At 39.0% G+C, this 24,054-nt stretch overlaps 2 protein-coding genes across 6 annotated transcripts in view; one reads left to right on the forward strand and one right to left on the reverse strand.

The window, feature by feature from the left end:
- Window positions 1-322: 322 nt before the first annotated feature.
- On the forward strand, window positions 323-2,909 carry LOC115911109 (nucleoside diphosphate kinase). The gene is made up of 5 exons (XM_030961821.1): window positions 323-483; window positions 688-820; window positions 1,357-1,458; window positions 2,124-2,236; window positions 2,673-2,909. Exons 2-5 carry the CDS (start codon window positions 692-694, stop codon window positions 2,788-2,790), a joined length of 462 nt encoding a protein of 153 aa, XP_030817681.1. The 5' UTR covers window positions 323-483; window positions 688-691; the 3' UTR covers window positions 2,791-2,909.
- Window positions 2,910-3,337: 428 nt separating this feature from the next.
- The window catches only part of MBTD1 (mbt domain containing 1), a 35,319-nt gene continuing 14,602 nt past the window's right edge, over window positions 3,338-24,054 (reverse strand). For all 5 annotated transcript variants that reach the window (XM_030961817.1, XM_030961816.1, XM_030961815.1 and 2 more), the window contains 11 exons: window positions 23,168-23,285; window positions 22,397-22,531; window positions 21,862-21,950; window positions 20,338-20,572; window positions 19,068-19,123; window positions 18,703-18,807; window positions 17,749-17,896; window positions 15,223-15,305; window positions 14,683-14,917; window positions 14,003-14,080; window positions 3,338-7,230 (listed from right to left, as the gene is read on the reverse strand). In XM_030961817.1, coding sequence (XP_030817677.1) covers window positions 7,112-7,230; window positions 14,003-14,080; window positions 14,683-14,917; window positions 15,223-15,305; window positions 17,749-17,896; window positions 18,703-18,807; window positions 19,068-19,123; window positions 20,338-20,572; window positions 21,862-21,950; window positions 22,397-22,531; window positions 23,168-23,285 — 1,401 coding nt within the window. In that variant the 3' untranslated portion in view covers window positions 3,338-7,111. The remainder of the gene's footprint in view (window positions 7,231-14,002; window positions 14,081-14,682; window positions 14,918-15,222; window positions 15,306-17,748; window positions 17,897-18,702; window positions 18,808-19,067; window positions 19,124-20,337; window positions 20,573-21,861; window positions 21,951-22,396; window positions 22,532-23,167; window positions 23,286-24,054) is intronic.

A 24,054-nucleotide genomic window follows, 5' to 3' on the forward strand; every position in this document is an offset into this window, starting at 1 on the left:
TGTGATAAATATGCTTTTGAAGAACTGTAGCCGTGCTGTGCAGTGCAGCCTGGTTGGCAGGACCAGCCCTCAGGCCGCGGGGATACCTGAAAGCAGCCAACCCAGCAAAAAATTAGTAAAAATTTATTTAGTTGTGTTAAACATCCGCCGTCGTTTCAGTGCCTTAAAGGCTTAAGCCACAGTTGCTGCGTCTGTAAATGACCCTCGAGGCGGCGGAGGCGACAGGTGCGGCCAGGCCTGGCCTGGCCAAGAGCCATCCCTCGGCCCCTGGGCCCGGAAGCGGCCGCTCTCCGGTCTAGTCCCACTTCATCCCGGCCCGGCCCGGTTCCGCTTGGCGCTGGCGATCTCGCCCCCGAAGCGCCGCCGCCTAGGCGGCTCCTCCTCTGCGCGGGGTGGGGGATCTGCGGCGTGCACGCCTCCTCCTGCGCCTCTTCCTCCGGCGGCGGCAGTGCGGAGAGTAGCGGCGGCGGCAGCTCCGGATAGGTGAGTCCGGGCCGGGTCGGGCCCCGCGCTCCAGGGGCATGGGAGGTGCAGGCGGAGGGGCCCGGCGGGGTTCGGCGGGGCCGCGCCGGGCTCGGTGGGGCCGGGGGTACATTCCGTGGCGGTGCCGCGTGGCAGGGCGGTACCGCCATGGCCGTCGCCGACCTTGAGGCCGCGCGTCTCCTCACGCCGCGCTCCCGCCCGCAGCGCCATGGCGGGGAACGGCGAGCGCACCTTCATCGCCATCAAGCCCGACGGCGTCCAGCGCGGGCTGGTCGGGGAGATTATCAAGCGGTTCGAGCAGAAAGGGTTCCGGCTCGTAGCCATGAAGTTCGTACACGTGAGTGCCCACGTCTTGCCCCCAGCCCTGTCCGTGCCCTGCCCGAGAAGGGCTCATCACACCCACACCGAGAATCTCCCCTTGCGGCTTCTCCTGCGGCAGAACTGGGATCAGATGGCGGATGTGCTGGAGCGCGTGTCAGGCCCTTCTTCCTCCCCGGCACACGGCTCCTACCCTTTCCAAAACGAGCGAATTTTGCTTCAGAGGTATAATGCAGCTCCACTGAGAGCTGGAATGGCCTAGGCTGAAAGGTTGTGTTGGGTAACATCACCCCGGGACCCCGTACTCCCTGTACTCTGCTTATTGCAGAGGCTCACTGCCGTGCAAAGAAATCATTGACAATTCCCAGCACAGCCACAAAGAACTCCTTTAATATTACAGCAGGAGCTCCCACTGATACACACAATAGCACTGCAACATTGTTGGTAACATTAATTGTGAATCTAACCACTAACGCCATAGTCTTACACCTGTAACACGTTTTGTTCAATGACACTCAGAAAATTATATTTAAAGTTAAATCTGTCCTTTTAAAGGCCTCTGAAGACCTTCTCAAACAACATTACATTGACCTGAAAGACCGCCCCTTCTTTCCTGGTTTGGTTAAATACATGAACTCTGGACCTGTTGTGGCCATGGTAAGTGACTTCATTTTAGTTTAAGATTACTTTCTTGAATATATTTTTCTTGCTCTATAAATTATTAAGAATATTCAGAAATAGTGCTGCAGAAACATTTTTTAAACTACCTTGTTCTGATAGTGGCAAAAGAAAAAATTAAGACAGTGAAATTACTATATAATAAGTGAACTATATAAAAAAAATGCATATATAAAATGGGTATTAAAATGCCCAATGTATAAATGTATAAAGCAAAATTCCTGAAAGCAAATCTTCTGCACCAAAAAAACTTCTGTGTCATTAATTTTTACATTCCCCCCAAAACAAGGTACTTGCTCTGGTAGCATCTCCTGGTGTGATAATGATGTAGGAGAGAACACTCAGCAGGGTGTCCCTGTTCCACCACAACACAAAGGGTTGGGAGTGCGCTTTGTACATTAACTCTGAGGCTTGGTAAAGTATATCCTTCACTGCAGTAACAATGTTGATAGTCCTTTTTACAATTACTTCCAGTTCATGTTTTTTTCCCTTGTCACCTTTACAAACCCAAGAGATAATCTAGGCAAGGTTAATATCTTTAATGGTAGAACCTTTGTTTCTTTGCAGCATATGGTGGAGCAAAGCTGAATTGTCAGTATTTTGCATAAGCATGGCTTAACAGAATTTTTGTTTTTTATCTTAAGGTATGGGAAGGACTCAATGTGGTTAAAACTGGGAGAGTAATGCTGGGGGAAACCAACCCTGCAGACTCCAAGCCTGGCACCATCCGTGGTGATTTCTGCATTCAAGTGGGAAGGTTTGTACTCAGTCTATTAATTGATAATAAAAACTCAACTCCTACTCGCTGTTTATCTGCCAACACAAAAACTGTTGGCAGTCTTTTATTTTGGAAAGCCAAAATTGGTGGTAGAGACCTTAGTCTGATTGTATTTTATTTGCAGGTCACATTGCATACCTGCTACTTAGGAAAGTGATACAAAGCTGACTTTGTTTGCAGTCCAGCTCCTCCCCAAAGCAGCATGTAAGCTCAGGCAGGGGCTGTTGCAGAACAGTAGCTCTAGAGTGACCCTAACAGGCATAATTAGCTCTTGGAGGGGTGGGGTGTTGATACACTCTACCTGAAATAGCAGTAGTCTCCCCACTCTAGATGCTTCGTCCACATTTTTGCAAACTGAGAACAAGGCTGCTGGAGGTGTATTGTTATAGGGATCAATGTTTGTCTCCTTCCACAGGAACATCATCCATGGCAGTGACTCTGTGGAGAGTGCACAGAAGGAGATCAACCTGTGGTTCAAACCCGCAGAGCTCATCGACTTCAAGCCCTGTGCACACGACTGGATCTATGAGTGACGGGTTCCCACAGTGATTTGTGCCTTCCAACACCTCATCTCATTCCAGCTGCTGCCCTGGGAGCAACCACAGTTATCTTAGTGCTTAAAGTAACTGTCAAATAAATGGGTGTGAACTAATTCCTTGTGGTGCATTCACTTACAACAGACCCCCTGTTCAAATACTCATAAAAGTCATTTTAATCATTCAGGAGCCACTGACATGTGACCCTGGCACAGCTGTTGGACTCAAGCAGCAGCAAATTTGCAGAGGGAGAACTGAAGTGATGCTGGAGCTACTTCCAACACAGCTAGAGGAAAAAAGGGATACCACAAAATTTTCCTCCTTACACAAATATTAATACTAAATGAAATGAGACTGAGTGCAAAGCTTGCTCTCTGAAATGCTTATTGAATTCACCTTCTCTTATCAAACCCCTTACCTTGTGCTCAGGGCCCCACACGATTTGTCATCACACCAGCATACTTAAAATACTCCTATTATTACAGATTGTGGGTATTTTTAATAAGGTTAAGAGTGTAAGCAAAACAATCACTATTCAGAAAAAGACTTTTAATCAGTTTTATTTTGTGTAAAAAAGGCAAATTTAGTGAATTATTTTCATCTTGTACACAAAGTTATGATTTTAATGCTTTTCACATCCATGCTGAAAATCGGCAGTCTTGTAAAAATGAAAGTAACATTAATTTTTCCAAAAGCATTTTTTCACTGAGTTATGTACATTGCATGAGAAAGCTTTAAATACTCCCTCACTGACCACACAAATTACCAAGAAAATAAAAGATTAAATTTGTACAGATATTGATCTATATATCAAATACATACAGAAATTATGTAAAAATCCATTTGTTTATTCTTGATTCTTGCCCCAACATTTTCCCAGGGGCCAAAGCTGTTGACTTTTTTGTATAAATGGCTGTGGCTTTTCATTTTAAATATGAAAAAAAATCAAAAGGAAGAAAAATTCAGCTGAAATCACAGTTTTTAAAAATCCCTTCCCAATAAAGGATTGTTACCAAATGTATTAGCACCATCATACAAAGATTGAGGGAGGGTATTCACATCACAGAAAACAACAATAAAAAACCCAAAACAAACACTGAAACCCGTGTTAGCATCCATAGAACAAGAAATCAGCAACTGCTGTAGCTTTCCTCAGATGCAGCAAGGAACAGGTTAGAGAGTTCTACTGAAAATAATGTAATAATCAAAGATCAGCAGAGAGATCTGGAACAAGAAGGACAGCAGCCAAGTCAGGGACAGGGCTTGGGCTGCCTCACGGTCAGAAAAACCTGCTGTGCCAAATGCCAGCATTAGTCCAACCCCATTGAAGGTTTTAGGTGTCCAGCATTTGCTGCTCCCTCTGGCAGGTACCACAGCTTGAAAGCCATGAGAAACATCCCAGAGCCACAGGAATGCTTTGCAAAGCCAGGGAGCTGCCACAGGGACACCCCTCAGGTTCTCTGGGGACCACATCCCTGGTAGCACCTTGCTCAGGTTTTCCCTGAGCTGCTCCTCAGCAAGTGACTTCCAGCAGCTCCTTCCGTGGTTTGCTTAGCACAGATATCACTGTACTTGACAATTACACAACTGAGGCATATTATGAACCCAGAGACACAAAAGGCATTTCACCAACTGCTGAAGTCACACAGGTACCTGAGAACACAGATCACCTCACAGACTTTAGTGTTTGATGAATAACAGAATATTATAAAGACTGACAGACTTTAGGACAGATTCTTATAATTCTCCCAACACAGGAAGTGTGTTAAGCACTAATTTTCCCTCTTGACATTTGAAGACTGACTCTGAAATCAGAGATGAGCCAGGGCAATACTCAGTTTAGTGACCGGGCAATGCACCTCACTCATTAACTAGCCCAACCCTCTCTCTACATTATGACACACTAATTAATGCAACAGTTTTTCTACTGAAGTCAGAAGCTGTTGATGAGAGAAGAAAGCAAGACTGTGAGAACCTTGTTCCAGCTGATGGGACAACCTGCAAGTTGTTGCATTAAAAAAAAAAAATCAATAGTGCTATACTTACCAAATGAAATCAATGCTTGCAGAGCTGGATTTTACAGCAGATTAAATTGAGAACACAGGAAAACAAGCAAGGCTCAAACTGTCACTACAATGGTCTCTAATCCTAGTTCTCCAATCTAGGCTGTTGTCTATTTTGATGTTCAAAATAAACATCATGGGTGGGTCAGAATCTGAGATAACCTATTTTAAGACTACCAGGTCCAACAAAGTCCTTTTAATGGCTATTTTAGAGTGCTAAAATGCCTTTACCACCTGAAGTTATAGATTCTTGTAATCAGATTGACCGATTCTGTAAATAGAAGCTGTTGTTGAAAACAGGTCGTAATTTAAGAAATTTTACCAGTAAGGGAGGAAAGAATTCCAGACATTCCTACACTATACAGCACATGCCTTACTTCCTGTAGTAAATACAAAACTTTACATAATTAACCCCCCTTGCATAGAATGAGGTAAACCTGTGTATATCACCAATACTATGTACCCAAAGTTGGAGCGGTATGTTAGAAAATAATCAAATTGCTGGTTTTCAACTTTCTATGCACTTTTTTTTTTTAAGCTCAAACAATAATATACAAAAAAAAAATGTTCTCCTGGGGCTCTGTGGGTTGATATCCTTAAAACATTTATTGGGCTGTAGGATACAGATGTTAATAATTTTTGATCAATTTTTTTTAAGCCTTAATTTCTGGTCAAGAGTCAGATGATCATTGTACTGCTCTGAAGGGGACCTGTGAAGACCCAGAAGCACTTACAGAACTTATAATTCCTGAGAGTTTAGTTAATGAACCTTACCGGTGAAAGCTAAAGCTCTTGATGCACATTCTTCCAGTCACAGCTCTGTAGGGCTGATCAACCACCTCACTCATCAACTCCATTTACAAAAATATACAAAAGTTTAAAATATGGAAGGATAAAATCCAAATTATTAAAAGCTCCTGCAAAAATACTTTGTGCTTAAATGCTCATAATTTTCACCCTTTTATGTGACTTTTGCCTTGTAAAAATCTGGAAGTTGACCAGTTGGGGTGCAATGGGATGCTTGACATGAGACAAGAATTCCAGGCAATAGGCAAATCCAGTTGCTGAACTATAGACTAAAACCATGTGATTTTGATACTGTTCTCAACTCCTGTGTTACACTATTGCAGCAAGACATGAATATTGCAGGTTATGCAGGACTGAACTAATTTTTAATCCACAATGTAGGGCTCCTTTCAGGTCACCTGAAACCATGTGGCACATCATCTGAATGATCACAGATAAATATTTAAGATGGTAAAGAAACATTTAGGGCTTTCTGAATGGGGGAAAAAAATCACAAGAATACTCACAAGTTCCTTCCCACTACCAAGGGAATCCTTAGTGACTCTCCACCTAGGCTGCTTCTTCAGTCAAAATTCAGAGCTACAACTTCCAATCACAGAATTTTCTGAAGTTCCAGTTTGGTATAGGGCTCTGTAAACATTTGCTGAAGCATGCCAAGACTACAGACATTCATATACAGACAAGAGCTTTATAGATCCAATCCAATGCCCACTGCAGTCGGTGGAGACAAGGCTACTGATATTAATGGGCACTGAATCAGCCCCTAAAAAATGTTAAAAAAACCAAAAACCTTATATAAAAAAGGGTATTTTAAACTAAATAAAAACACCTTGAAAATGTAAAATCTTCCTCAGGCGATGGCTCCGTTGCACTTGGGGCTACTCACTGAGTAGAGCTTTACAGGACTGTCTTCCGTATATAATTTTTGCCTTTAAATTCGGGCTTTAAAGCCTTATTTCCACAATTAAAAAAACAGAGACATGACCAGTGCAGTTCACAAGAGTCTAACAGTCTCCCAACTTGTACCAAAAAGGTTCATTTGTTATGACAGTTCATTTGTATTTGCAACTATATCTTCCTCCAACTGTTTCCCACAATCATGCTAAATAAAGTTTAATCTTACAAAAAAACTAGAATTTCAGTTCTTGTCAACAATGCACAATAAATCTGAACTTGAAAATATTACAAAATTCTTTCAAAAGCTTCAAATACAACACAAAAGTGTCCTTTGTTTTTGTTTTTAATAAATTGAAAAATCTTTTTCACTAAAATAGTTTCCACGCCCTTCCAAAAATTTCTGAACTGAGTCTAATTCATCTACATTTAGCAAAGCGCCCCAGGCACAGTCACCTTAACTGCACCATCCAAGTGGGAACAGAATCAGTCAGTTTTGGTGAAAGGTTCTTTTCCTATCACCAGTGCTGTGCCCCTCACTCCTGGGAGCTGCCTCAGGGTTCCTGTTTGATGTAATAGCTGGCGGAGCCGTTGCTTTCCTGGTCAGACGTTCCCTGCAGGAAGCTGTACTCCTCTCCATCCAGCAACTCCTCCTTCAGCTGTAATGAAGTCACTATAAATCAAAAATTCACATTAAACATCTATATAACTTAAATTGACTTAATATTATTGATATTGGGAGCATCCCAGATTCCCCATTTTCTTATATGGTGCATTTTAGTGATGCTTTAATGCTCAGGATCCCACAGAGAACAGACACTTTGTGAGTGCAGATGGAACCATAAGTTATACTCTAATACTAAGAGATTTAAAATTACTTAAAATAATATATGCTCTACCAGATTTTCTCAAGAACTGAGTATTTTAGACCACTTTAACTTTTAAACCACTTTGCTTCCTATTTAGTCATTATGCAAGCGAAAATGAGATTGGAAATGGCCAACAGTTAATGTACAATTCAAATTACTTAGCAAACGGTTATTGCAAACAGTCTATGCGAGACAACAAAACATATTAAAAAAGATTTCTCAATCCATCAATAAAATTTTAAGATACCAGAAGGTAAGTTTCATTAAAACAAAACTATTTTCGTACTTTTAATCTTCCCTTCTTTCCTCAAAATTAAATAGAAATGAGACTAAGAAAAAGATATTATGAATAGCAATGTGACAAGTACTTTTCTGCTTTCACTAACAAATAGAGATGATTATCAAAATATGAGCACAACGAAAAGAACACTGAAAACAAAACATGTAAACATTCATTAAACATGCAGTAGCCACATTAAAGGGTTAATTATACAAAAATAAATTATTCTCTATGACCAAATGAATGAGAAAAGCATCAAAGTTTATAATTATTCAATATATAGTTTATATACCTTGTCAATGTGTCTTGAAATGCAAAAATATGCAGTGAAAGGAAAACATCCCAACCCAGAACCTGCTGCTACTGACTGCCCTGCAGTAATTTATAAGCTGTTTGATTATTCTTTTATAAATATTCTATGTTGAAACAAGCTCTTGAGCTAAATAAAAATAAAATTTGAAAATTAAGATAGTAGAAGATGTCAAAAGCTGCTGCAGCGTAATGCAAGCTCTCGCCATCTTTCTTTAATAGAATCCTCCTCCCACCTACAGAACTCACAATCCCTTCCTTATTTTTTTCTCCCAAATACTTTTCCCTGCATTATGCCCGACTCTGTCCAAGATTCCTGATCTCTGGGGGGCAACAAAGTACTGTCTAAATGATAAGACACACAACTGGCTACTTGACTATGCTGCAATGCCTCAGGCAAAGGCTATACAGAGGTCAGGGATACAAATCAACCGACCATGCATGTTGTTTCCCTTCCCTCCCCTGAGCAGGAAGCTCCTGCAGGTACAGAAGTAACAGCAGGTGCCATGATTTGTATTGCCTCTGGCTCATTTGAACCAAGTCCTAACACTTAGATATTTAATGATATCTTACTTCATTTGTTCTTACTATACAGCTTTTAACTACAATCTTCCATTAGAAAAGCTTAGTTACAGCTGCACACCAAATTGCTTGAAAGAAGAAAAAGGAAAACTAACTTAAGTCATCCAACTGAAGGGAAAGGAATGCAGATCGGGCAAGGTACTTCCTTTTTGCATCATCTCAGTGATTTGCCAGGACACAGAGACACACTGTCTGATGCCACGACATTCAGACCTCTCAAAACGAATACAAATAGAGCAATATGCTCCACAGTTGGGTGAATCTCTGGGAACAGTCTCTTCTTCTGCAAGACTGGCTGTACATTCTTTTTAAAAATGAAGCAGTCCAACAGGTGAATTTCAGTGCTCAAGAGATCATTTCAGACTGAAAGATGCAAAGTACTCAAAGCACCAGGCATTTGCTAGAGAGCAAAGCCACATCATACAAATCAAGGTGAAGAGCTGAACCTTTCTCCTGTGCTCGTGATGATACAAAAGGGGAAAGAATTGGGTTTGAACCCTTACTGAGATCTCCCATGGACAAGAAGTTTCAGAACAGATGCTGTTTTGTTATTAATCTTCCACTGATTCCATTCAAAGCCATGCAAAACATCCCCTGCACTGTGTCTGCCTATGTCCTACAGCTACTGCAATATCAGGCAATGAATGATGCTGAGGATATGCACAGAATTAATGAGTTCTGGCCAATCTCAAATGTGCTTTAATTGATTAGATGGTATCAACCATCAAGGTGATGCCTCCTTCCCAGAGACTGAAAAGGTATGGTCTTGCTGGTTTCAATCTGTATCTATCTATATAGATATATATATATATATCCATATTTGGACAATGACAAGGCTAACCACACCACAAACAAAATTAATTTTGTCCAGCCTTACCAAAATTCAGTGTTGAAAAGTTCCCCTCAATTAATCATAATCATCCCCTCAACTGATCACTGAGTACCAGAAACCAAGGAACACAGGTGTTTCATAGGAGCTGTGAGATCTAATGATACAGAAATTCAGACTGTGTATGTCTTTGCACTAAGGAAATGCAATGCAGATGTAGATTTAGCACAAAAGAACATTTGGGCAGAAATAGATGCTCCAGAACACTCTCCTGTAAGCAAGGCTTCTCTTTGGCATCAAAGGCTCTGTTAAACATGGCATGTACACACCAGCAGGAACATGAAGTGAAACTAAAGAGTTCCTTCAGAAGTGTTGAGAGGTGTGCAGAAGAGAGTAAGGTTTTCCTCAGGGTCTAAAGGTGGCATTTGGGTTGCTTTTTTCCCAGTCTGTTAATGGATAACACATGAACAAGAGAAACTGTTCTGGATGTATTCCAGTCAGTAGAGAGTGCTGACAGGGCAGCCTGTGCAGACTAAGGCAAGATTAAGGGAGTAATCAAGCAAATCTGAAGCTAAATCTACCAACCCGGCAACTGTCCTGCAGGGAGACCATCATCCAGTCTGTCTGACAGCTCCTATTGCTACAATATATTTGTTAGCAATAATTTGCTGCACTACATTGCCAGAGATATGAGGAAAAGAGAAGAGAAAAACTACCAGATGCTTGAAGTGCATTTGTATAATTGAAGATTGATTACATTATGTAAGCAATACTTAAAGAAGTTCAAAATTTTAATCTATTTCATTATTACCAATTAATTTTTAAGAGTTTTTCTCTGCTCACTCATACAGATGCACAATTACACTGCTTCAAATATATTTTCTTAGTAATCCACAAAATTTCAAATAACATATTCCAAAGATATTTTCCCAGATAACTGCCTTTTTCTGATACAAAGACAAAAATCTTTATTTACAGCATATGGTTATTTTCTCTGCAAAGGATAATACACAATAATGACCTACTTACATCCAATATTCCCAGATCCACATTACCATTCAGTTTTACAGAGTGCATTTTTTGTATCTTAACAATTCGCAGAGCCCCTCCAGGATTCTCAGTAACCCACACCACAACCTTCTTTCTCTGAAATTCTAAACCAGCTGCAACCCTCTGCTATGATTAATTCAGTAACATGGTGCATCAGCAAGAATGAAAAGCTCTCTAGCAGAAAAAATTAAACCAACTGAAATTCAAAGGAAAAAAAAAGGGAAAAAAAGAAAGATTGGATGAGTCAGCACATGACACTCTGGACCTTAGCTTCCCACTCTGCAGTGAAACACTGGTGTGACCAGTTACCTGTTTGGAGGCTGGGATTGAACTCCTGGCTATTCCTGGTAGGCTGGAAGGCCTCAAGGGGTTGTCTGTGCTGGAAGGGCTCGGTATGGAGGAGGATTCAACTCGTCGTCCCCAGAGAAGCTCCTCCATACCTCACCTGCCATGGGTGGCCTGGACAAACTGACAGGTTTCTTTCCAACAGGTACCTTCCTCTCTAAACATCAAGTCAAACTAAAATAAATACTCAAGTTAAACTGCATCAGGCCACTCTGACTGTTCACTGAGAAATGGCTCTGATTGATATTCACCCATTCTCAAAAACCAGGGCCTGTAAAATGGCACCACTTAGTTATTACTGCGAATATTGTTCTCAACAGCGACATTGTAGTCCCTGAATTCTACAGGCTATGGGTAGGACTTCAAGGGCATTGCTTAATACCGTGACCCACTTATTTCATGCTCTATCAATGAAATACAAATGCTGTGAATTACTTCTGCTGCAGTTACATTGCACAGTCACACACATTCCTCTGCCTGGACACCCAAGATATCTGGCTCAGTTTCAGGCTGCAGTTGTTTCAGTGTGTGTGCCTAAGAGACAGAAGGATGCTTCTGGGGAAATAATCCTCTCCAAAGTTTACCACTGCTAAAAGTACATGCTCTTAATTCCCTTAGAATGGTATTTACCATTTTACCCATAAATACAAATAACTATTTTACTGCGTAGCAAAAAAACTTCTAAAATGCCCTCAAATTATTAAACACTACATTCATGAAATATTATTAAAATATTTCCCATACAAATTACCATGTTTCTCCTTTATCACTATGATGCTCCTATTCTGTGCTCAAGGCATGTTCTCTGAGGGTACAAGATCTGTATTGAGGGTACAAGATCTGTAGCACAAATCAATGCTTTCAGCTACATCAAAACTGTGGCTGCTGATGCTTCAGTCTTATCAGCACTGTCAGACAGCCCTGAAAAGGTAACTGATTATGCATATTCTAAAGATACCACCCTGCTTAAATATTCTTCTTATAAGACAACTTCAGGATAGCCTTATAGAGAGATTAATGAGGCAGAATGGTGTCTACAGAATTCCAACCTTGAAAATCTAGAGGTCAGATTATCATTTCAGTAACCTTATTCTGATATACACACCCAAGAGGAAGCAGACAATACCAGCAAATATCGCACCCTTCATTATTAATTAATTGTTCCAGCATCCTGGCATGTTACCTTTCAGGAAGTCACCTGCACAGCCTTCTGAGCAGCAGGCATCCAGCACAAAACCATACTCACTGAAACAGTGTCAGAAAGGGAATTGGGGGAGATTCTCAAGTATCCCCAAATGCATTCCCGAAGTGTTTATGATGCAATCAGTTCTGCTTCCCAGTGAACATGTGCACTCCCAGTGCCCCCAGGAAGGAGGGGACACTGCAGGAGAAATCTGCATCGTTACATACAGCAAAATGGCTCAATGACATCCATGACATCCTGGGCAGTGTTGTGAGCACATGAGAAAAATGTGTGGAAATAACCCTGCTCTGCTAAAACTAACAAAATTTAAGACACAGTTTTTTGTTAATCATCTGGCTGCATTATATGGTTTTGTGACTGAAATAATTTACAAAATAACTTTCTATTTTATTTACAAGTCCTGAACAAGAAAAAGCTTCAGAAGACATCTTTTGTGTTATTTCAAATGACTCAGCACTTCCGTTGCCATAACTTATCTAGGAAAAACCCATATAGGAGGCAGCTAGCTCTAACTGTTCATGATGTCATTCTCTCATCTTCTGGTGTTAAGAGGATTTCTTAGTATTGAGCAAACAGTCCAGAACACAATCAGAAGTTTTCTTTGCTTCCACAGGCAACATTTACCTTACGTTAGTCAGAAGTGAAGAACAAACTTCCCTAGACTAAATTTTCTAAAGCTAGACTAAAGCTTCCTATGGCACTAAGTAAGATAGATTAATTTTCCAGGTTTGGGTCACACTTACTGTAAGACAGGTAGTACAGGTATTAGGAAAGGGATAAGGTAAGGAGTATGATGGTCTAGAACAGCTTGCTGAACAAAATCTGCACAGACAGTGCAGAATTATCCAAAACCAGGTCTTACACAAAGGTAATTAACCATAAAGCCATATTTCCCTAGCTTAAAGCAACAGCATTCACAGTTTTCCCCAGATATTCTCTAAGGAATTTTCCAGTACCTGAATTCTATTTTAAAAATACTGGTTTCCGAAAAGGATCTGGATTTTACTGTTTATTTCCTCCAACATGAGAAAGGAAAACCAGTGCAATGTTTGAGGCACTTAACAGGAAGTTCTAAGAACTTCCGAGACACCTGTTCTATCTGTGACACTCATCAGCCAACTTCTTTTCATCCCCAAAGGTCAACATAGCATAGGTTGTATTCTCAGTGACTGGGGAAGAAGGTTCCAATTGGCCTTAATAGATCCATTCACAAACTCACCAGGAAGACAAGGTTTTAATTCCTCACATTAGTTTGATACTACAACAAAACAGTTTGGAAACAGGACTAAATTAAGCAAGCTAATCTTACATTTTGACAACTTGATTCCAAGGGAACCAATTACTGTGGAAAGTACCCGAACCCTGCAGATTCTTAAAAATGTCATTACTGTGTTTTACTATGACAAGAACAGCCACATACAGTAATGTTGTTTGTTTCTGAAAGTAATAATACAAAAGCTTAATTTACATAGATGCCTAAACCAAAAAATCTGGCAAATAAGTAGTTTTTTTGTTTCAAAGAGAAGCCAGTTGGATGATAATTTAAATTTTCTACACCTCATTCTTTTTGATCCCAGTGACTTGGCTCTTATTCCTTCACCTGTGTTGCAGAGAGCAGAGGGAAAAGTGTGTTGATACCTGAGTATTTTGTACAAGGCAGTACAACTACCAATATAGTACACAGCAAATATATTATTTAACTGAAATTATGTCAGAACACAAAAATATTTTAACCATTGTCCATCTACAATAAATAGATTATTATTATTATTAGCAGCAACATCTACCCTATCACGAGCTATAAAAATGATTATGCTCAGTGAAAAAGTTCTTTTTGTGGCATACTGCACCTTTAAGCATAACACCTGTTTAGACACGTGCATAAAACACAAAAATTTCCAAATAGAACAGGGACTTAGGTAGAGACCACAAACTTTAAAGCATCAGGTAAAGTGCAAACACTATTTTGTCACCCACTTTTCTTATGTCCTTTGTACTGTTGTGATTTAGCTTTTTTCTTCTGTTTGGATGAACTTGACTGGCTATCTCTTGATGCTGCAAAAATGAAGAAATCAAAATTTATGCTTATTTAAAAAAAAAACAACGCCACTTTAAAATGTGTCAAAGCTGTTACACAGTTTAAGAATTTTTCCTTAGTAGACTGAACAAAGACAGAAATTTACTGTGGAAAATCAATTTGCATTAAACTACTTAACAAGAACTCGCCCATTACCCTCTTATTAAAAAACTGTTTTTGAAATGCATATCATCAGTCATTATCACTTGATCTGACAGGACAAGCTGTGATGTAACAAATTACATACAGCTTCTGCACAGGCTCAGTTCCACCAATTTAGGAGGTGAAACAGATACACTGGCAGTCTTAAAGCAACATAAATTCTCAGCGAGCTCCTCCAGAACTGACAAGAGGCTTTTTCCCGGCATCAAGTCAGCATCTCCTGGCGTTGAAAAATAGTAAAATACACTCAGAAGTACTTTGGAAATCAAAGTGGGAAAGATTAGAACTGTCAATTAGAACTTCCAGGCATTAGCAAGAGTTTTTTTTATTTTTGTTATGCCTGGGGATCTAACTGGAAAAGGTTAGTAAAATGAGTCCCCATTAAATTAATTTTCATTATTGACAAAGCAGGACTCACACTGCAGCGCTGGAGGCTGGAGCTGGTATCCAGTGAGCTGACACCATCCCACAGGATACAGATCTGGGGACTCACAATCCACCCACTGATCATATTCATCTTCCCACCCATCAAAGTGTATCCTCAGAAGCCGGTGAATAATGCGCGTTACTGTGGCCACACACACCAGGCGAGGCTCCATCAGATCTACTGCCTCCAGTTTCATGCCAACATGAAACCCATGGTTTGGAACTTCCTGGGGAAGCAAAGAAAGCAAATATCAGTAAACAGCCGTTCATCAAGATAGTTTAAGCACAGTGCTGAAACAGGGATTTCAATCCACTTAATACAGAAAAAAACCAAGTATCATTGATGAAGTTTCCTGGACCTCTGCATCTGTTTAACATTTCAGAGATACCAACCTTGTTTACTCAAACGGTTCTTATCTCTAAAAGTTTTAGCTTTTCAAAGCTGTATTGAACAAATAGGTCCATCCCATGCACTACGCAAAAATGTAAGGAAAATACTAATTCCAGCAAAAAAAACGTATAATTTCATTACCTTATTGAAGAGCTTTACTGGTGCAGCTATTGAGTCAGTTTCCCTGAGGTAGTCAAACCATTTAAAAGGGAGTTTTGCATAACCTGTGAATTTTAAACAACATTTTCATACAACAACTGCAAACTTCATGTGTAAGAACAACAGCAAAAATAGCACATTGGGAGTGTGCTACAGCTAAAAAAACAACAAAAGTCAAACATCAGTAGCAGAAACCTCCACCCTCTGAGCTTTGATCTAAGGGACAAAAAGACACCTTGACATTGCTCATTTGCAACTAAAAAGAAGAATGAAGCACTGGGTAATGTAAAAGATATCATTCAGTTAAGATTAATCACTTAAACTGGAAGTTTTTTGTCCATGCAGATTCTTATCTCAACAAATGCCCTACACAAATGACCCAGAACAGATCATGGAATTGAGAACATCCAGTTTCTTCCCTGTGGGGAAACAGCTGCACTATTGAAACACTTAAGTTGTCAGGAACAGAATGGTAAGAATAAACATGGATACTTTAAAAGTTTACTAAGGGTAAAAATAGCAGTAATATGTAATATGGAAAATTAGAGGATTTTTTAAAGCTATTATAAAGGGAAGAAAATAATCTCTCAAAAAGATATGTAGCTGCTACTGAATATGCATAAAACACAGGAATATCTTTTGCTTTGAGCCATTTTAACAACTGCTTAAACTAATAATTCTCTAACTCTAGCTGGAGGAACAATAGCCTGGAGGATTTCTCCGCGTCAGTGTGCAGTGATGGATATTCTGAAAATCTGCAGTGCAGTGGGCATGGTGTGGGAGCTACAGGAGAGGTCTGTGTCTCACCTCTGTGGGGATAGAGGGCTGCCACTCTCAGAACCCACAGCCCAAAATTCAATCCCATCCCTCAAAATGCCTAAGCATCTTCACCTTCTACTGATTTCAGCATGGGATGAAGAAGTTTGGGAGGAATTAAGCTTTGTAAATCCAATGATTTCACAGCAACTGAAGTTATCCACAATACTAAATGCAACTTGAATGAGAGTGCTCACAGTGGCTATGGAATCTATCCATGAATAGATGCAGCTAGAGAGTTAATTAATAATGGCAATACTGTATCAGTTCTGCATATTAATGTTTTTCTTCTCAATGTAACACTCCTCTGCTACACCAATATATTTGTACTCAAGTTCATCACACATAGGAAATGTGCACATGGGCCTTGTCAGATCAGGCAGAATTAAGAAGCTGTCCATTTTCCAGTCCATAATTTGGAAAGCAAAGTACCCGCATTGGAGCTAAGGAGCTTTGATCACTTTGGTCCTATTAAAATTGCTAATGTGCATTATGCTCTGTATTTTACTGCTAGTAACTTCTCTTCCAAATTACTTTTAGATTATTGCATGTGTGATGTATAATCACCTCTCGCTGATGACACAGGACTTAGGAAAAACTGCAATAAAAGGGAAAATGTACATGGAGGTAAAGAATTAGCTTGCCATGATACAAGAAACACTACAAGTATCATAAATGTGCTAACAACAAAATCCACATTTTGAAAGTAGTGTTTCAAGAGTGAAACCAAAAGGCAAGTTTTTTTCCTATTCTGTCTCACCAGCTTCATATATGTATTTCTAAATTGATTGATACCTATTGATAAGCAAGCATTTTCTCTCATAAAAACTTCTATTGCAAGAGTCTGCACCTCAGATTTTTGAGGGATGCTGGTGCCCATGAATTTCTAGGAAATAAATTCACTAAATGAACTGACTGAAAAAAAACCCCTAAATCTGTATAACTGCACTTTCCACACACTCTAGGGTGACAGAGCTGTCACTGTACCACGACAAAAATGGTATGAAATTATTTTCTTCATGTTGCATTACACTGTAGTTATTACCTAGTAAAGTATTTCATTAAATACAAGTAGAAGTCTGCAAGAATGAGAATGGAGGGAAAAAGCCATGGAAAATCATTGTAATCTGTCAGCTGTTATACAGCTATGATCCTCTTAAAATGTACCAGACCAATGCAAAAAATGGGAAAAGGGAGGCAAAGTCTTCTGTAGACACATGTGCTTGTGAACAGAATGCTTTTCCTCACAGAGGGGTTTATTTACTGTACAGTCCTAAAGCTCAAGTTTGTGTATAGCCTTCCAAAATTTGACTTGTGTAGTTGTGAATTAGCCTGAGATTCTTTACAGTGTTTGTTAATTGTTTTGGTGGGCAGGACCTCCTAACCAGTGACACTTTCTGAAGAGCCCTTTTAGGGACTCCCACACTTTCCATTGACTTAGTGGAATCCTCAATTTCTGACAGCAAATGCAAATTATTTCAGCCAATAATCAATCTAACTTTTTCTAAATGAAAAGTTGGTGACCTCTGGTTTAGATTACTTGGAAGTAAAGCTGTTGTATTTGTTTCAGACTTGAGAAAGTCCTAAGAAGTGACCTGAATTTTGTAGGCTGAGTTAAAAAACAAAGCATATGGCACATACAGAACCACTGAGCAGTATTAACAATAAAAGGTGTCAGAATGCTACCTGTACCTCTGGGTGGAGTTAGTTCAATCATGTTAATTTCACAGAAACCAACAGGGAAAATAGAAGGGGAAGTGGCATGGTAACAAAACCAATCAGACCCATCTGCTGCTTCTGAGCCATCAATCCCAATCATAAGATAGCCATCTGCTAATACCTTGGTAAAGAGAAACAAAATTTCACATTAAATACCTTCAGCTGGGTGAGAAAGCTAGAGAGAAAGCATGCCATGTTTCAAGAGTGAAAGCAATTCAATAATAATGGAAGCACACTTAGAAGGACATTCAATTATAACAAAAACCCTCCAAATCATATCTGTCTCTGGGACTGTGAATACAACTGTTCCATGTACCTTTGATAACTGCAAAGTTATGAGATGAACATTTCCTTTTTCTGATCTCTAGTTTATTTTTCTTGTGAACAACAGCCCGATTTCTAAAGCTTTATAATTCAGTCTATTCTTCAGCTTGCAAGGATATTCAGTACACCATTACTCAAAATCATAACAATTCTCCTCACTGGAAAGGGTAAACAATTCAGCTAAGCTGCTTTTTACATTTTCTCTTTTAAAGCAGATTTCACATGGATTGGCTCCCTTTCAATCAAACGAAGAAAGAAGGATAGCCTTAAAATATCTTCATAAAGTTCTGCAAGTCAGCAAGATGAGATCTGGTTTTGAACAGTTGCAAAACACTTGGTATAATTAGCAGAATATTTTCCTGCAAATTCCTCTCACAAATACATTCTAACTAAAGGTAAGGCTGAATTTCCAGAGCTTAAAGTCAAATTTACATGAGCACATTTTCATAGCGGTTGTATATAAACAATTGACAAACATACCCTATTCACTGTGCGACTGAACTCTCCTAATTTTAGTTTTGAGTTTCTTGTTTCAAGCCTGAATAAAGGTTAGGGGAAAAGGATTCCTCTTCACCTCCCCAACATGCACATTTGCTTTCTTACCTTTCTGATAGTTGCCACACATATTGCTGAAAGGTTTAGGGGGTCTATAGCTTCCAATTTCATTCCTTCTTTAAACCACTCTCCAGCTGCATCAACCTCTTTTACCTAAAGAATCACAGAACAGCAGCAGAAACAAAGAATTTAATGAGCCTAGAATAAAACATACCCCCACACTGCCAAAGCAACAGACTGAAATATCTGTTCTACCACCTCTGCTTATATCAAGGAGGTCAGATTGGATAACACAAGCAGAAACACTTGTGCTGGGCCAGGATGTAAATAGAGTTTCAGGTCTGGTTTACACACAACAGGAACTGAAGGTCCTCAATCAACTCTGCAAAGAGCGTTCTAGCTATTCAACTCACCTTCATAAATAAGTGTGGGGGTGCATCAAAATGTCCATCTTGTTTCTTTGTAATATCTACAAGGAATAATAATAATAATACTATAATATTGTTCAGAAGTTTTGTTCACAGAACACACAATATGTTTTCATGAATATGTTAACCAATACCACACAATCACTGGTGTTGGGAGGCCCGCAGTTTATTAGTAACACTACCACAAAAATCCGGAGGACATAATCCATCCATTTTCCTTGCTGACTTCAACCTGAGCTGCCTCTATAAAACAAACATAATTTATGGAAAAAAACCCTAATATCCAGTATTTACAAGACCATTTATTATCTCACAAAATTGATGAAAGTATTACATAGAAGCTTTTTGCAAAAAATGGGCAGGTTTAAACTACTTTGCACTATGCTATGACAGAAAATTACATTTATATATATTTTGATATAATTACATATAATCACTTTAAATACATATATATGTGTGTGTGTGTGTGTCTATCTATTTATAAATGGTTTCAGAGAAAGTTGAAGCATTAGGAAAACTGAAGGCTTTCCCTGAAGGGAAGCTTTGTGGAATGCTTTACAGAAATTCTGTCTCTTACAAGCGATACCAGCTCAAAAGAACAGAGAAATAATAAAAAACCCAGACTTTCTTTTTGTTTGTTTAGAAGCCTGAACTATTTCAAATTACAATTGCTTTTGTATTTTAGGTAGCAAAGGCCTTAACTGTGTCCCTTCTATCACACTGTCACTTCACTTTCCCAGCCCATTCCCTAGTGCCCTCTAAATCATGTAAATACTGCAATATAAAATATTAGACAGTCTTTAAACTTGCCAGTAAATAGAAATTCTGTTTCTACTAGGATACCTGTCCACATTGCATTGTAGAAAGAAGGAGTCAGATGTGAAGAAACTAGGAGTTTGTGGAGTAGGGCTGTAATTCCAGGTATCAGCATGAAAAGTGAAGTCTATCATGCCTGAATTGTGCAGTTAAAGGTTTTTCTACCTTTAGTTTGCAGGCCTCTGTTTATCACTGAATCTTCTAAACACTGAAGGTTATTCTGGCTTTTCCACTGCTGTATAATATGTTAATTGTAACTTTAACTGAAATTCCTGACTGTCATAAAATTGGTAAAACCCCTGGGCCACATTACATAACATTCTCAAGTACCATTATTCAAGTTAGTTTGACTAACTGTATAAAGCAACAGAACTGCTAAAGCCAGACTCTTCCCAGCCAACACTGCCTACAAAATACCTCTAACCCAAACCAAACTTACCAGATCTTTTGAACCTGTGTCCTACACTTCGAGACCAGCCAATATGATGAATGAGTGGGCTGTACATATGGCACCAGAAGTCATCAGTTTTGTCCTCACTCTCTTCATACACCAATCTCAGGCGGCCCCCAACAACACTATCCACCACTGCCACCCTTGTCCGGCAGAGGTGCGTCTTGTCCACTACTTCTACCCTCATGGAAGTTTTGAACGGGTACTGCATACTCTCAGACACCTTGAAACAATACAAAACATACATTCTGTAAGAATATCTTCTGGTTTTCCATTTCCTGTCTTTTAAAGCACAGTATTGGCACACTTCATTTAATTGAAGTACTCGTTAATCATCCCAGAGAAATGACACAACTTATTTGTCTTCTATTTCATTGTAACAAAGTATTTCAGAAAACTAAGAACAGATCCTACAATGCCTTAATTGTTTCAAGGTCATTCCTTAAGATGAGAAACAATTCTCACATAAGTTCAAGGAATTTTCAATAGACATAATGAAAGCTTGTCCAGTTGTTAACAATGGCTGAAGTTACTTTAACAAGAAAAACCTCAAGATTTTTTGTTCTTGCTTTGTCATGCACTCAAAATACAGCATTTTAAAAACAGGATTAAAATGCTTTGTTTTAAGGCATGGAAAACAAACCTTCAACATAATTAAAGCTGGCCATTTACAAAAGTATTTCTTCAAAATACACAAAAGAAAGGAAACAGATGTTAATCTGCTCTGTGAAAACAGACTGTATTAAGAAATCAGCATCTGTCACTTGCCATTTTCATTACCACCTCTCCAAAGGACTGAGATCTTGCCAATTTAATTTGTCTTCCAAGTGAGCCATTTTTAAAATAAAAATTAACAACTGCAGAAAGGCATTTTGGTTGGTTTTAAAACATTACATGCAGTGTAAAACAACGAATTAAGTCTCATATTTCTACTAAGAACTATATACACCATCATCTCACAATATTGGCAAGTAAACTTCCAGCACACTATACAGCAGCTACCACACCTGAAGGCATGACTAAGACAGAAAGAAACCTAGTCCAGAGCAGGAAGAAAATACTAAGATTTAAAAGTATGATCTTCATTCCTTCTACATCCATGCTATATTAACATATTCTGTTCAGTTTCTTGAAATAGTGCATGAAACAAATAATTCCTGAATTAGAAAAATCAGTTTTCATTCTTCTTAAATATCACAGGGTAACTCATGAGCACTTCTGGGTTTTCTGTGGATTTTTTAAATGGGATATTTTAAAATTAAAATAGACCAACTAGTTTTTACACAGACAGACATTCTTTCTGTGTAAAGAGAGCAAAGTTTACCAAATACATACTGACAAGTGTGGACACAACTGGAGAAGGGATTCCAAGGAAAACTGTATCTAAGGGAAGAAACTACTGTACCTCCTTCCCTGCAAGAGGAACTAATGTGCCACTGTAAAATATTTCAGTTCTTCACACTGTGCTGCAGTTTTCTTTACAGAACATCATTGATACTGGATTGGCCTTACCTTCTGAGAAAAGTCAGGAGGAAGTGTTTTGGCACCAGTAAGTCGTTTCACTAGAAAAGCTTTCCAGTTTGTGTATTTGTGTTGGATGCCTGTTGCAAATGAAGGGGAAGAAGTAAGACACTGATTTTTAATTGTGCCCATTAGAGACTAATATTAGAGTCTGGAATATGTAAAGAAGAAATCCCAGATGACTATTAAAAGGCCTAGATGACAATCATGACAAAAAGCCTCTTTAGAGAATGAATGCTACCCAAGATTAAGTTTACAGGCCAGGGTGAACAACTTAATACCAAAGTATAAATAAAATAAGTGCATATTCCCATAACTGATTAGCCAACTGCTGCCACCCCAGTCTTAGAAGCTTTGAGTCACATCAGATGGGCTACTCCAAGAAACACAGCATCAGTCAAAAGTTAAAATTATTAATTCATAACTGTTGAAAAAGTTATGGCAAAAGAACATTTTGCTATCTGGATCACGAGCAAATTTAGTTTAATAAGAGACTTTAAAATCAGTAAGACTACTATTTACATACTGCGAGGAGGAACTAAGGGCTTCCCACTGGTTGCACACCAACCAACTGGGTGGATGTCAGACCCACAAATGTTGCACCAGAAGTCAAGACTTGAATCATTTTCAAATCCTTCATATCTCAGCAGAGCATTGTAGCCTGAAAGAAAGCATTTAAAAAAAATACAAGAATGAAACAAGATTATAAAATATGTTTGAATATTTCTTGACCAATTATCATGTACATTATATTGGTTTTCTAAATGCAATTTTTAATAGCAAGTTGGGGGTTTTTGGCACATTTCTGGATGCTATTAACGCACAGAATTGATTACTTTGATAAATGTGCATGTATTATCATGTAAATCAATTTAAATAAGACTAAAATTCTTGAACTATAAACCTTTAGAAATTGCACAAAAGAGGACAAAATTAATTATGCACAGTATCGGCTTTTTCATATCTTAGATCTGTAACCTTGAATTTCTAACTTTTCAGCAGTGATTTGTATAATGAGGCTTCTTGACAGCTCTTATACCATGTCTCCTTTCTGCTCTGCACTAGTCTTACTGCACTCTGAGGCAATATTAAAAAAATCAAACCAAGGAAAGACATTCTCAAGCATCACAGCAGCCAGTGTAGAACAGTGACAGCACTACAATGTATAATCTACAGACACAGCTCTGCCAACCTGACCAGTGCCAGCATTACTCTCACCAGGTGATCGATGACTAAAGTACTTGATCTCCTCACATAGTTCTTTTGATTATTTTAATTTCAACTGAAACACATTTACCTGCTAATTTTACAATTCCAGCTATCCAGAAGACTTTGGTAGGTAGGCTGCAGTCAGTGTTTGGAACCTCCACTCGTACTCCTTCTGCAATATCACCCCAGCAAGTCCCCATCGGTGCCTGTGAAGGTTGGGGTTAAAAAGTCATCAGCTCACCATGTGAAAATAGTAATTTTTTGTTATCTCAGTGTTCTACAAGCAACTTAAAAAGACAAACCATTGAATATACATATAACAAACATATGGTAAGAAACCACTGTTTCTGCGAGAACCTACTTTTGTTTTGATTTGACAACTATGCGTAACACTGTCATTGTATCCAATTATTCCTGTGTATTTACTGAAAAAAACCTATAGCATTCCAAGTTTAAATAGCAGTTAAGCACAAACTGTACATTCCCAAAGGTCAGTTTTATTCTATGACATTTCAGTTGGGAAGAAACTACTGATGTTAGTAAGAATGGTGGGAATCGCTATGCAATTCTACTTGCAAGAAAATCATGGTACCTGTAGTACAGACATCAAAACCTTTACATTCTGCAAGTCAGGCATGCTGCTGGAAGAATGCCTAAAAATATTTCTTTATTCTATTCTGATGATTTATTATGGTAGGGTTCATCACCCACTGCTTCACATCCTCTCAGAGGAACAGGCTTTCACATCACCTGCAAGTGATCACTCCATGGAGCAGACAAAAAGAACAGAAGGCTCTGAGCGGCACCTTTTTAATGAACATCAGAAGGAAAGGCAAAGCAAGATCTCCCACACTGTCCCATGTGAGGAATATGTTAGGAACAAGAAGGAATATCCGCCTGATGAACTCGTAAGGGTTTGCAGAAGCTTGTGACAGAAATTACATTTAGTTTGCTATCTCCCGAAGAACCTTTTGT

Source organism: Camarhynchus parvulus, chromosome 18 (genome assembly GCF_901933205.1).
Source record: "Camarhynchus parvulus chromosome 18, STF_HiC, whole genome shotgun sequence".
Taxonomy (NCBI): domain Eukaryota; kingdom Metazoa; phylum Chordata; class Aves; order Passeriformes; family Thraupidae; genus Camarhynchus; species Camarhynchus parvulus.

Excerpts from the sequence above, each read along its gene's own strand:
- LOC115911109 (XM_030961821.1), top strand. The coding sequence starts at position 692 with ATGGCGGGGAACGGCGAGCGCACCTTCATCGCCATCAAGCCCGACGGC. Across the intron at positions 821-1,356 it reads TAGCCATGAAGTTCGTACAC|GCCTCTGAAGACCTTCTCAA; the intron begins GTGAGTGCCCAC and ends GTCCTTTTAAAG. Across the intron at positions 1,459-2,123 it reads CTGGACCTGTTGTGGCCATG|GTATGGGAAGGACTCAATGT; the intron begins GTAAGTGACTTC and ends TTTTATCTTAAG.